This window comes from Saccopteryx bilineata, chromosome 3, assembly GCF_036850765.1.
Source record: "Saccopteryx bilineata isolate mSacBil1 chromosome 3, mSacBil1_pri_phased_curated, whole genome shotgun sequence".
NCBI classification, from domain to species: Eukaryota; Metazoa; Chordata; class Mammalia; order Chiroptera; family Emballonuridae; genus Saccopteryx; species Saccopteryx bilineata.
The window spans coordinates 306,430,556-306,444,779 of NC_089492.1; the positions used below are offsets into that span (position 1 = coordinate 306,430,556).

General features: G+C 44.9%; 2 protein-coding genes and 1 pseudogene across 2 annotated transcripts in view; 1 reads left to right on the forward strand and 2 right to left on the reverse strand.

Moving 5' to 3' along the window:
• Positions 1-14,224, reverse strand: part of LOC136332051 (zinc finger protein 585A-like) — a 227,534-nt gene that overhangs the window by 208,090 nt on the left and 5,220 nt on the right.
• Positions 1-14,224, reverse strand: part of LOC136330161 (zinc finger protein 615-like) — a 97,292-nt gene that overhangs the window by 41,609 nt on the left and 41,459 nt on the right. The window contains exons 3-4 of the mRNA XM_066266663.1: positions 7,147-7,273; positions 6,124-6,219 (exon numbers count right to left, since the gene is read on the reverse strand). Coding sequence (XP_066122760.1) covers positions 6,124-6,219; positions 7,147-7,273 — 223 coding nt within the window. The remainder of the gene's footprint in view (positions 1-6,123; positions 6,220-7,146; positions 7,274-14,224) is intronic.
• On the forward strand, positions 7,520-9,182 carry LOC136332044 (actin-related protein 2/3 complex subunit 1A pseudogene; annotated as a pseudogene).

The following is a 14,224-nucleotide window of genomic DNA, read 5'->3' on the forward strand; positions in this document are numbered from 1 at the left end:
GAGAACAGTGAATCATTCTGTAATCTCTCATAAACTTAAAAGTGAAGTAAACTTTATTTACAAATTTCTTAAAGTGAAGTAACTATATAGTGACGATTCTACCTGTTGTAGAAGAAATATAATAGCTCTTCATACATAGTTCTTGACAATGAACTTATAAGTCCCTTGTAATTTTCTGAGAGATAGGACTAATTTTTGTTACACATTTAAAAAAATCAGTAACAGCTGAATTTAGGCTAATGGAATTTAGCACAGGATTTCTACATAGCTTTATGATGGAGCTAGTCACCAGAAAGATTAATTCCACCAACCTCTCAGAAAGGAGAAAGGTCCTAGAAATTAAAGCTCCATAAAAACTGTTTTGTTTTGTTTTTAATATTTTTGAATTTTTAAAATTTATTCATTGATTTAATCGAGAGGAAAGGAAAAAGAGAAACATTGATTTGTTATTCCACTTATTTAAGCATTATTGGTTAATACTTTTTTTTTTTTTTTTTTTTTTTTACAGAGACAGAGAGTGAGTCAGAGAGAGGGATAGATAGGGACAGACAGGAACAGAGAGAGATGAGAAGCATCAATCATCAGTTTTTCGTTGCGACACCTTAGTTGTTCATCGACTGCTCTCTCATATGTGCCTTGACCATGGGCCTTCAGCAGACCGAGTAACCCCTTGCTCGAGCCAGCGACCCTGGGTCCAAGCTGGTGAGCTTTGCTCAAACCAAATGAGCCCGCGTTCAAGCTGGCAACCGTGGGGTCTCGAACCTGGGTCTTCCGCATCCCAGTCTGATGCTCTATCCACTGAGCCACCGCCTGGTCAGGCTAATTCTTGTATTTGCCCTGACAGAGGTTTTAACCCACAAACTTGGCATATGGGGAATACGCTCTATCCAATTGAGCTACCAAGCCCGGGTTCTTAACAACCAGATGGAATCAGCTCCTGTGTTAATGAAAACATCCACGTCCTGTTGGGTGCTTTACCCCAGTTCCATGGGGATACAAGCAGCTGTATTCAGGAATCCTTCAGATTTTTCTTTCTTATCTTATACATTTTTTTTCACAGAGACAGAGTAAGAGAGAGGGTCAGACAGACAGGAAGGGAGAGAGATGAGAAGTATCAATTCTTTGTTGCAGCACCTTAGTTGTTCACTGATCAGCACGGGAGTTTTGACCTGCTCTGTTTCCGACCTGGGCCGGTTCATCTCTCCTTAGGCAACCTGGTGGTCCCCCGCTCCCAGGAGGTCACCATATTGATGCCAAACTTAGTGCGGACACCTGACTGGCATAGTGCAGTACAGCCCAGAACTCCTGGGCAGAAGTGATCCTCCTGCCTCAGCCTCCCAAGTAGCTGGGACTACAGGCACGTGCCACCACACCTGGCGCTTAGTTGTTCAATGATTGCTTTCTCATATGTGCCTTGATGGGGGTTGGGGGGGCAACAGCAGAGTAAGTGACCCCTTGCTGAAGGCAGTGACCTTGAGCTCAGGCCAGAAACCTTTGGGCTCAAGCCAGCAAGCATGGGGTCATGTCTATGAACCCACACTCAAGCCAGCGACCCTGGACCCAAGCCGGTGACCATAGGGTTTTAAACCTGGGTCCTCTGCATCCCAATCTGATGCTCTATCCACTGCACCACTACCTGGTCAGGCCAGACCTTTCTTTATATACCTATTCTTCTGTATCTTTTATAAAAAACTAGTAACCTCAGTAAGTGTTTCTCTGAGTTCAGTGATCAGTTCTGGCATATTAACTGAACATCCATGAGATCCTCCAATTTATAGTTACTTGGTCAGAATCATAGGATAAAATCTAGACTTGCAATTGACATCTTAAGTAGGGGAGATCAAGTTAAGAGTAAAATCTTAACTTGTAGGGCCTGACACTATTTCTAGATAGGCAGTGTCAGAAATGATTTAAATTTATAAGACTCTCAGTTTAGTAATTCTAGGTACAGGTACCTGAAGCAAAGAAATAAAGGCAAAATGGTTAACCTGTGGTGGCATAGTGACAAAACGTCAACCTGGAACTCTGAGGTCGCCAGTTTAAAACTCTGGGTTTGCCCAGTCAAGGCACATACGAGAAGCAACTATTATGATTGAGTGGTACCCACTTCTCCACCCTTTCTCTTACTCTTTCCCTCCCCCTCTCTCTCTGTAAAAATCAGTAAATATGATCTAAAAGAAAAGAAAAAAAATAAAGGCAACGGCGGTCTGTGAAACATCGTAAAAGGAACAATGGAGATGAAAAAGGTGAAAAAATTCAGGATGTAGAGGCTGGGGTCAAAGTAGGTTTACAATTATACATATGGAAAATGATACAATAGGCTAACCAGGTGGTGGTGCAGTGGATAGAGCATTGGATGGGGATGCAGAGGACCCAGGTTCAAAACCCCGAGGTTGTGAGCTTGAGTATGGGCTCATCTAGCTTGAGTGCAGGCTCACTAGATTGAGCGCTGGATCACGAGCTTGAGTGTGGGATCACAGACATAACCCCATGGTCACTGGCTTGAGCCCAAAGGTCACAGGCTTGAGCCCAAAGGTCGCAGGCTTGAGCAAGGGGTCACTCGTTCTGCTGTAGCCCCCCAGTCAAGGCACATATGAGAAAGTAATCAATGAACAACTCAGGTGCGGCAACAAAGAATTGATGTTTTATTATCTCCCTTCCTCTCTGTTTCTATCTTTCCCTCCCTCTGTCTGTTTCTGTCAAATCAAAAAAGAAAAAGATACAATAATTAATAAATAATAATACAAGAATAACAGCTGTGTTTCATGTACTCTCGATCACACACGTACTCTACCCCATCCAGTATTTAAAGAGAAGACGTGGCTCAGTGATGTACTCCACAGGGGAAGTGGGCAGAAGTTAGTGAAAGTGAGGACTCAAAGTTTACTACCAGAATTATCTGGTTTGAGCCACTGAGTAGGTGGAATATCTCTTAATAAAATAAGGACTATTACTGAAGTCCAGAATGAGGGGGAAATTTAGAATGCACTGTGAAACAAAGTTTAAGATATTTATTACACGTCCAGTACAAACATGAACAAACTGGCTAAATGTATACACCTTTAAAAGGTTTTATATGAAAATAGCAGTGTGGCTCCAATAAATATATGTAAAATCTTCAAAGAAAGAATACTAAATGAGACTGTGTTTTGAAACATGTAGAATAAAAGGTGAGGCACATGGTTCTGGAATTCAGTAAAGCAACCAAAGAGCACCAAACACTAGGCAGTGTGATCTGGAGCACAAGCAGAGCCAGGTGTACAGATCAAATACGTGGTGAGAACGGATGTGGACCCTCAGCATCTGATTTCCAGGGAAGTGTAACAGACTGAGGAGGGTTATCGTATTCCAACCACGTGCCATTCTTCTTCATTCTGCCGACACCCTAACTCTCCCAGAACACTCAGAAGCTTCTTCTGTAATCAATTCCCCAACTCATGATCTGGCTAGACCCGTGGTCAGCAAACTCTTTAGTCAACAGAGCCTAATATCAACAGTACAACGACTGAAATTTCTTTTGAGAGTCAAAATTTTTAAACTTAAACTATTAATATATAGGTAGGTACATTGTTATTAACTTAATCCAGGTACTCCTAAACTGGCCTTTGCTCAAAACGTCCTCAATCTGAGCCGCCTGTGGCTCGCGAGCTGTGATTTGCCAACCACTGGGCTAGAAGATAATCTTCTGTGTTCCTACATAAAGAGAAATGCATGACATGCAGTAAAGTGCTAACTCAGCAGGCAGTCACCCATCCATGAACACTGCAAAAACAAAAAACCTGACACTGACTGATTACTGGAAGGTAACCTCTGACTCCCTACAACATCCTGTGATAGAAATGTCTTTTTATGCCTGAGTTCTCAGGCCATACCAGATAGTTTACGTGAACAATGTGATTTATTGAGCAGCAGGTGGCTGCTTCTGTGTGTCTGAGCCTCTGGACAACACTGTAATCTTTTGACTTTAGGGAGCTGCAGACACCAGCTGGGTCAGCTTCCCTAGTTAGCAATCTTGAACAAGTGCTGTCAAAAACGATTGCTGGGAAAATTCTGCACTTCTCTTAAAAGAAATAAACATTTATCATCTGTTTGTATGGGTCAGGACTCCAAGCATATCCTACCTGAGTCCTTTATCAGGGACACAAGACTGCGTGAAGATGTCAGACAGGTCTGTGATCACATCTGGAGCTGGGGACCTCATCCAGATCACTGGTTATTGGCAGAAATCAGTTCCTATGAGTGTGGTAATGAGGCCCTCAGCTCTTAGAGTCAGCAAGCTGTTTCCTGACAGGTGACTTTCTCTACCACATGCCAGTTTGCTTAAGGCTAATAGGAGAGCATCTCTGCTGGTTCTGCTTCTTGCCTCTTAAATTTAGACACTTTGAAAAGGCTCTCCTGATTAGGTCAGGCAATTTAGTACTTTTCATGTGACTCCTGGAGTCTTTCCTAGGCATCTTTGATCTTTCATAATTTTTTTAAAACTTTTTCTGAAGTGAGGGAGGCAGAGACAGACTCCCGCATGCTCCTGACTGGGATCCACCTGGCATGCCCACTAGGGAGCGATGCTCTGCCCATCTGGGGCGTTGCTCTGTTGCAAATGAAGCCATTCTAGAGCCTGAGGCAGAGGCTATGGAGCCATCCTCAGCACCCGGGCCAACTATGCTCTAGTGGAGCCTTGGCTGCGGGAAGGGAAGAGAGAGATAGAGAGAAAGGAGACGGGGAGGGGTGGAGAAGCCAATCGGCGCTTCTCCTGTGTGCCCTGACTGGAAATTGAACCCGGGACTTCCATATATGCCAGGCCAACGCTCTACTGCTGAGCCAACCGGCCAGGGCCCTTTCATAATTTTAATCTACATTGTTTAACTGTCACAAATTATAACTATAAAAGCACACTCACCTCCCTGATGTTTACCTTTAACATGGTAGGCAGAGTGGTCTATTCAAAAAATTATTTTAATAATGCCACTCCTTCATTCAAGTTGATTCCCAGCTCATCTGGAATAAAAGCAAGGTCTTAAGCGGCCTCAGTGGGTAATATGTGCCCTCTAGCTCAGAAGTTGCAGTGGGCACCCCACTGTCCTTACTTCATGTCCTTTTCCCTCTGCTCATTTCACTCTAGCCAAACTTCCTATATGTTCCTCAGACACATTTCCTGTTCAGCCCTTTAGACTTCCCATAGTCTCACATTCAAAAAACTCCAGTAAGCCAAGTCACATTCATCACGTATATGCTCAAAAACTCCTTACTGAAGAGCCATTCCCGCTCCTAAAAGTGCAGGATCATGTTTAGGGTAGTGACCCACTGATCCATTGGCATTAATGAGCTCAGCATGTAGGGAACTCCCCAGGATGGATGAAATTTTAAGTGTCGAGTGCAAAAAGAATATCTAAATTTAAAAAGGAACAAACAGCAGGTGAATTCCTGCTCTCACACAGAGAATGGGAAGTCAGAGGCTGGCTGCCATGACAACGAGCACGATGCACAGGAAGGAAGCGCATATTAGACAACACTGGGGGAGACGTCAGTCTGGGAGTCCATCTCACAGAACAGAAGGAGGGTCACGCATGGGACTGAGGACACTTTTCAGTGATGAGAAATGAGTATGAAGAACTGTGGCAGGAGAGGAAAGAACGACATAAATGCATCATGAAAATTAACTATCACAAGGACATAGCATTGGCAGGGGTGGGGTCGGGGGTTTTGGATGTTATGGAGGGAAATAACTATTTCCAAAAAGAAGACAAAGGCCCAGCAGTAAGAAAAAAGTGATGACTTCAAAGTTCTGTCTTTTCAGAGGGACTTGGCTTGTACAGTTTCATAGCATGACAGGTAGTAACACAGGCAGAAATACTTCACACTTGGATTACCGACAACAAAAGAGGAAGATCTGAGAATCCTCGTAAAGAACAAACTACGCAAACAGAAAAAGATGTAGATAGAATAAACCGAGATCAGAGCTGAAGAGAGGAGAAAGGCTAGGTTTTCCTCAAAATTTCTACAAAGAAAAAGGGTTCGCAGAAATGAAAGCGTGGTTTAAGTTTCCGCTTCACTGTCACCGCTGACACCTCTTCTGACTAGAATAGGACTTCTCAGCCCCCACCTTGCTGGTTCTCACCCACTCACCTGGACAGGCTAGATGGTGGGGTTCACTCTGTAATGTCCACGATTCTTCCTCTTGTTCCAACTTGAAGGTGATATCTGGATTGTCAGCTTGACACCCTGCTAATGTAAAATGACAGAAGACACAGGCATATTGAATTGGGCTGGAGTCTGTCAAGAAGACAGAATGTTACATTTTAGAAAATGATTGTTTCACATCGGCAACACAAAGTCTTGGACATTATACTGTCTTACCTGGGGTAAGAGAAGAGACAGAGAGAGGGACAGACAAGGACAAACAGGAAGGGAGAAAGATGAGAAGCATCAATTCTTCATTGTGGCACCTTAGTTGTTCATTGATTGCTTTCTCATATGTGCCTTGACCGGGGAGCTATGGCAGTGAGTGACCCCTTGCTCAAGCCAATGACTTTGGGCTCAAGACCGGGGAGCTATGGCAGTGAGTGACCCCTTGCTCAAGCCAATGACTTTGGGCTCAAGCCAGCGTCAATGGGGTCATGACTATGGTCCCATGCTAAAGCCAGCAAGCCGTGCTCAAGCTGGTGTGCCCACACTCAAGCCGGCAACCTTGGGGTTTCAAACCTGGGTCCTCTGCGTACCAGTCCAACGCTCTATCTACTGTACCACCACCAGGTCAGGTTTTTTCTTTTTTTTCAAGAGGAGGGGAGATAGAGAGACAGACCCGCATGTGCCCTGACCAGGATCCACCCAGCAAACCCAGTCTGGAGCCGATGCTCTATCTCGATGCTCTGCCCATGCTTGCAACTGAGCTATTTTTAGCACCTGGGGCTGATGCGCTTGAACTAATTGAGCCATTGCTGTAAGAGGGAAAGAGAAAGAGAGAGAGAAGGGGGAAAGGAAAGGGTGAAGAAGCAGATGGTCACTTCTGTGCTCCCTGACCAGGAATCAAACCCAGGACTTCCAAATGATGGCCAACACTGTATCACTGAGCCAATCAGCCAGGGCTCAAAGATCCATGGTTATTCTAAAGAGTTAAGTAGCTCAGTAACACAGGGGAGCTGTCCTCACCCAGTGACACCAGGTTGCTGTAGTTCTCCAACATCACCTCCTGGTACAGGTTCTTCTGATCGGGGCCCAGGAGCTGCCATTCCTCCCAGTTGAAGTGCACAGCCACATCGTGAAATGTCAGGTAGTCCTGTCATTAAAGGATCATGTTTAGTGCAGTGATGTTCTTTAATCATATGGAAAAAAGGTTAAAAAAAAGTATTTCTGCTCTTTTCACCACATAAAGATGGAATAGGTTTGTTTGTTTTTTGGTTTTGTTTTTTTTTTAATATATTATGATAGAATCAGAATTCTATAGAATTCTATAGAATGCATCACAGGGCATTCTTCCATTCATTTAACAATGTTAAAAATGCAAATTAGGCAGACGCCGTAACCGTTTCCGGGACCTATCAGCCGCTCCCTCTGGGCCTCGGTTCTCTGCCAGCGCTTGCCGGAGCCAGTTTGCGTCGACTGACCAGAGTCCGCAAATTCTCCGCTCCGAGCCGGTCTGGACTGCCTCGACCCCAGCTTTCTATCCTTTTAAAACACCAGGAATATGTCCCTACATCAATTTTTACTAGAGCCAATCACCTGTCATGCCTGGAACAGGGATCGTACCCAAATTGCCCTTAGCCCCAAAAATCATGAAGTCCACATCTATAAGAAGAATGGGAGCCAGTGGGTGAAAGCTCATGAACTCAAGGAGCACAACGGACACATCACAGGTATCGACTGGGCTCCCAAGAGTGACCACATCGTCACTTGCGGAGCAGACCGCAACGCCTATGTGTGGAGTCAGAAAGATGGTGTCTGGAAGCCAACCCTGGTGATCCTGAGAATTAATCGTGCAGCCACTTTTGTCAAGTGGTCCCCATTAGAGAACAAATTTGCTGTGGGAAGTGGAGCACGACTCATTTCTGTTTGTTACTTTGAGTCTGAAAATGACTGGTGGGTAAGCAAACACATTAAAAAGCCAATTCGCTCCACAGTCCTCAGCTTGGATTGGCATCCCAACAATTGTTTTGCTGGCAGCAGGATCATGTGATTTCAAATGCAGAGTGTTTTCTGCATACATTAAATAAGTGGATGAAAAGCCAGCCAGTACACCCTGGGGTAGCAAAATGCCTTTTGGTCAGCTGATGTCAGAGTTTGGTGGCAGTGGCACCGGCGGCTGGGTGCATGGTGTCAGCTTCTCCGCCAGTGGGAGCCGCCTGGCCTGGGTCAGCCGTCAGCCATGATAGCACCGTGTCTGTTGCTGATGCCTCAAAAAGTGTACAGGTTTCAACGCTGAAAACAGAGTTCCTGCCCCTCCTGAGTGTGTCATTTGTTTTGGAGAATAGTGTTGTAGCTGCTGGCCATGACTGCTGCCCAATGCTCTTTAACTATGATGACCGCGGCTGCTTGACTTCCGTCTCCAAGCTAGACATTCCAAAACAGAGCATCCAGCACAACATGTCTGCCATGGAACGCTTCCGCAACATGGACAAGAAGGCCACAACTGAGGACCGCAATACAGCTTTGGAGACACTGCACCAGAATAGCATCGCTCAAGTATCTATTTATGAGGTGGACAAGCAAGACTGTCGTAAATTTTGCACAACTGACATCGATGGAGCCATGACAATTTGGGATTTCAAGACCTAGAGTCTTCCATCCAGGGCCTTCGGATAATGTGAAGCTGAGTGAGCCTCCCAGATCCAGCATGACAAACTGACAGACTGCCCCACGGCTGCCCCACCATGTGCATGATGGTGAGGAGAGCCAGCCACTAGGAAACACTGAAGACACATATCTCGCAAATGTTTGTGTGGTTTTGTTTGAATATAATTGGTGAAATTGTTGGTTTTTTAAAAAGCAGCAGTGATTGGGTTTTGTTTGTTTTTTGTTTTTTTGTTTGTCTTTGGTTTTTGTTTTTGCTATTTCATTCCATTTTTTGACCAAAGCTTCTCTTTTAGTAGTTTATTATGAAAAATTGTCACACTAATTTAAAAGAAAGGGTGGGGAGATATGTAAATTGCTAAAAAAATTAAATAAAAATACTGAATGTGTAAAAAAAATGCAAATTAGTCCCTCTAATATGTATCATTAAATCCTCTTGGTAATGTAAGAACCTCTGTGGCCTCTACATATTTGACCACTTTAAAGGAAAACAGTTCAGTCTCCTTCTTCTGTAGAGACAAAGCCAGGTCTTCTCTCCTGCGTGTTTCTTCCTCGAGAGTGTCCTTAACTATCCACACACAACGTTGCACTTCTTGTTTTTCCCCAGAACAAGCAGTTCCCTGTGAAACCAGGTGGGTTCCTACAATTTAACTCAAATCTGAAAGTAGAGCTCAAGACATCATGTGAGATCCTACAGGTTAAGGCCTGAGTCCTGTTGGACTGCCCCTCCCCCTGAACCTCTTGCTTCAGATCCAGTTGTATAGCCAGGCTGTCAGCTGCGATTCTGACTAACCAACTACAGTGGTATCTTGACACATGAGCACTTTAAGTCATGAGCAATTTGAGAGATGAGCAGTCACTCACAGGATATTTTGCTTTAAGTCACAAGAGGATGTTTGAATCACGAGCTTCCGCCACCCTCCACTAGATGGCGCTAAGTGTGTAGAGAGTAAGTTATGTTAAGTGATAGCGCAGGAAATGAAAACCTGCACCGCCAGTCTCCTCCCCCTCCGCCAGCATCTCCACCTGACCTTGAAGGTAAATACACTATATAAACCAGTTTATTTCTTTACATTCTCTCTTATTATGTGTGTGTGTGTCTGTGTATGTTACAAACACCTACAATTTGATATTTATAAAGTACATTTTCTTAGTTAAAAGCATATAAAACAAAATATTCATGTGGTTTTTGGGGGCTGGAATGGATTAATTGCATTCCCACTAATTTAAATGGGGAAATTCGATTTGACACACGAGTAAATTGAGTCACGAGCTAGCTATGAAACGAATTAAACTCGTGTGCTAAGGAACCACTGTACACATCTAAAATTCTAAGGACCACCTCCTTGGCTTTGATTAATTTGCTAGAGCAGCTCACAGAACTCAGGGAAAGTTTCCTAATGTTTCACAGTTTATTGTGAAAGGCTTTGATACACGACACAGATAAGTATCCCGAGGCACAGGGCAAGGTACGGACAAAAGGACACGGAGCTCCCATCCCCTGTCTTTTCTCACCACCCTCGCTGCATCTACACATGCTCAGCAACCCAGAAGCTCTTCACATGCATACTTTGGGGTATTAGTTAATACATAAGCATCAACTCCACTTCCAGCCTTTCCCCTTCTTAAAAGCGCTGCCGATCATAACTTCCACTTTCCAGTAACTGACCCTCACCCAGGATCCCACCCAGGTCAGCTCATTAGAACAAAGGACATTCATGTCATCCAGCCTTTGCCAGAAACCAGGAGCAGAGACCAATATATATTTTCTATCATGTTACAAACACCTATTTGCCAATCCCGAACTACATGCTACTTATAAGTAAAGGAATATCAGATAGCGAAATTCACCAGGAGCAGCTAAGTCAATACCGAACCAATAATGAAAGATTCCAGATGTTAGAATCATTTAACAATGCAGAGTAAATTCAGTGGTTAATATAGTAAACATACACAATGCAGAGTAAATTCAGTGGTTAATATAGTAAACATACTGTATAAACATGTATAAAGTACAAAAATTATTAGATTAAGCAAATTAAAAAAAAAAACTACACTTCAAAGAATACATACAAGCCCTGGCCGGTTGGCTCAGCGGTAGAGCGTCGGCCTAGCGTGCAGAGGACCCGGGTTCGATTCCCGGCCAGGGCGCACAGGAGAAGCGCCCATTTGCTTCTCCACCCCTGCGCCGCGTTTTCCTCTCTGTCTCTCTCTTCCCCTCCCGCAGCCAAGGCTCCATTGGAGCAAAGATGGCCCGGGCGCTGGGGATGGCTCTGTGGCCTCTGCCTCAGGCGCTAGAGTGGCTCTGGTCGCAACATGGCGACGCCCAGGATGGGCAGAGCATCGCCCCATGGTGGGCGTGCCGGGTGGATCCCGGTCGGGCGCATGCGGGAGTCTGTCTGACTGTCTCTCCCTGTTTCCAGTTTCAGAAAAATGAAAGGAAAAAAAAAAAAAAAAAGAATACATACATAAACAAAGGCATATATATTTGTGTATATCATTAGGAGGGTTGATACCATATTAGATAAAATGATTAAGAGCTGTAGGAAACATGAGAAGGTCTGTAAAGGAATTAAGGACACCACCCTCCACATCACCTCTATGAGGCACCATCACAGACCAATGTGAACATCAGACCTATGTGCCATAGAGAATGACCACCCCTCAAGGACGGGTCTGCCTTCTCCTCACAGCTGCCTCTGTAATATGATAAAAAATATATACACCTTTGGTCTTCAGCATAAGACTGTGGCACAGGTCCTCCTAAAACCCTTGGGGAATTTCCTGAGTGGGGTAAGAGAGCTGCCTTTTGTTGTTCATAATTAACCGCTTTCAACCATACCTGAGTTTAGTCTCGTGAGGTGACCCTTAGAAGGACCAGAGATAGCTTCACAATGGGGGCTGGTTGCCAAGGAAACTAAGTTTGTGATTAGAAGGTTGGGTCTTTCCAGGAGGGGAGAAGACTGGAGACGGAGTTACTCAACAATGACCTCGGACTTAACCCAGCACACCTATGGAATGAGACCTCCATAAAACACCCTAACTACAGGCTCCTGGAGGTTCCAGGTGGTGAGCACGTGCAGGTGGGGCAGGCGGCGTGCCTGGAGGGACCTGGAGGGTCCTTGTCCTTTCCCTCTCACCCTGCCCTGTGCGTCTCCTCCGTCAAGCTGTTCCCAGGAGGAGCCTTTAAAATAAACCAGCAAATGTGAACAGCGGGGTTTCCTGAGTTAGTGAACAGCTGCTTACATTACTCAACCCAAAGAAGAGGTCACGGGAATCTCCAATTTGTAGCCAAGTCATAGGTATGGGCATCCAGGAACTCAGAACTTGGCGTGTGAAGTGGAGCAGTTTTGTGAAACTGAGCCCTTAAATTCATGGAGTATGACAGTACCACCAGGTAATTACTGTCAAAATGGAATTAAACAGTGTCTACAGAGTGGGAAAACTGGTAGGTTGTTGGTTTAAAAAAACCCATATATTTGGTGGCCGAAGTGTTCTGAGTAGAAACAGATCATCGCAATCCCTCCCATGTAACTCACCACGGCTCCCCTGTGCCGGCCGTCAGAGACATCACACACTCACTGACAGCTAAGGGAAAACACAGGCTCTCGCACAGTCACATGTGACATTGCAGCATGAACACGGAGTATGAATCCTAGGAATAATATATTCCTGAACTGACCTTGCCCAGATTTCTCCAGATCGTGCTATTCTCAATTTAAACTCTTACACTTAACTGCACTGGTTTTAACAGACAAATCCATTGAGAAGTAAAGGAAACAATAAAAGAGACCAACTCACCTGGGACTGGATCATTTTCTTCTAATTTTTGGAAACAGCTGTTAACAGGATGCTCCGGCTTGAGCTCTTCCGGATCAGCATTACGTTTCTCATCAAAAATGTAAGTCCTCAGTCAAGGGCGTCCCCAGAACACATGATACCAAGCCCTGGAATCTTCTCCTCCTCCTCCTCCTCCTCCTTGATCCCCGTTCCTGGGAGGCGAGCACCTGTGGGCTGCACAGCAGATTACTCTGAGTGGCACATCCTCTTTGGGCCCAGATGCTCTCACTGATGCTGGGCACTCACCTTAAATCAGGGCCCCGAAAAAGCTATCTGTCCTTTCTTTAAGTGTCCAGAAGACTTTCCATCTGGGCCAATGAAACGTTAATATTCCAAATATTTGGGATGTATGCCTCATATTTTTTATTTGTTCCATTTAGATGTGTACTCACTGGTTGCTTCTCGTACATGTCCTAACCTAGGATCAAATCTGTGACCTCAACATAGCAGGATGATGCTTTATCCACTGAACCACCCAAACAAAGCTGTTGCCTTACATTTTTTTAAATGTAAATACTGACCCTGGCTGGTTGGTTCAGTGGAAAGAGCATCAGCCCAGTGTATGGACGTCCTGGGTTTGATTCCTGGTCATGGCACACAGGAGAAGTGCCCATCTGCTTCTGCACCCCTCCCCCTCTCCTTCCTCTCTGTCTCTTTCTTCCCCTCCCGCAGCCAAGGCTCCATTGGAGCAAAGTTGGCCCGGGCGCTGAGGATGGCTCTATGGCCTCTGCCTCAGGCGCTAGAATGGCTTTGGATGCAACAGAGCAAAACCTCAGATGGGCAGAGCATCACCCCCTGGTGGGCATGCCGGGTGGATCCCAGTCGGGCACATGCAGGAGTCTGACTGCCTCGTTTCCAACTTCAGAAAAATGCAAAAAAAAAAGAAAAAAAGCTATCATATTTTAAAAATTTGGTGCGGCCAGTTCTAATAAATCTATATTAACAAAAATAGGAACTGGGCCAGATTTAGTCCATGGGCTCTAGTTGCCCAACCCCAAATTAGAACAGAAAAGCCATAAGATCATGTAAATTAAAAGTCAGTTGGGGGTCTTTCCCATCACGATGGTAATTGTAATTAAAAATAATTTTTTTGCCTGACCTGTAATGGCACCAGTCCACCTGTTTTTTGTTTGTTTGTTTGTTTTTATTTTTCTTTTATTAATTTTTAGAGAGGAGAGAGAGAAAGAGAGAGAAGGGGGAAGGGGGAGAAGAAAGCATCAACTCCCATATGTGCCTTGGCCAGGCAAGCCCAGGGTTTTGAACCAGCGACCTCAGTGTTCCAGGTCAACGCTTTATCCACTGCACCACCACAGGCCAGGCCCGGTCCACCTGTTTTTAGGTATCTTACGTGTTATAGAAACTCAGCCATTTGTTGTCTCAGTCTGGTCGTTTTCACACTACAATGGCAGAGATATTGGTTCTAGAAAGAGTGCCCAATACAATACAGTTTGAAAAAAATAATCAGGCCCTGGCCGATTGGCTCAGAGGTAGAGCATCGGCCCAGTGTGTGGATGTCCTGGGTTCAATTCCCGGCCAGGCACACAGGAGAAGTACCCATCTGCTTCTCCACCCTTTCCCCTCTCCTTTCTCTATCTCTCTC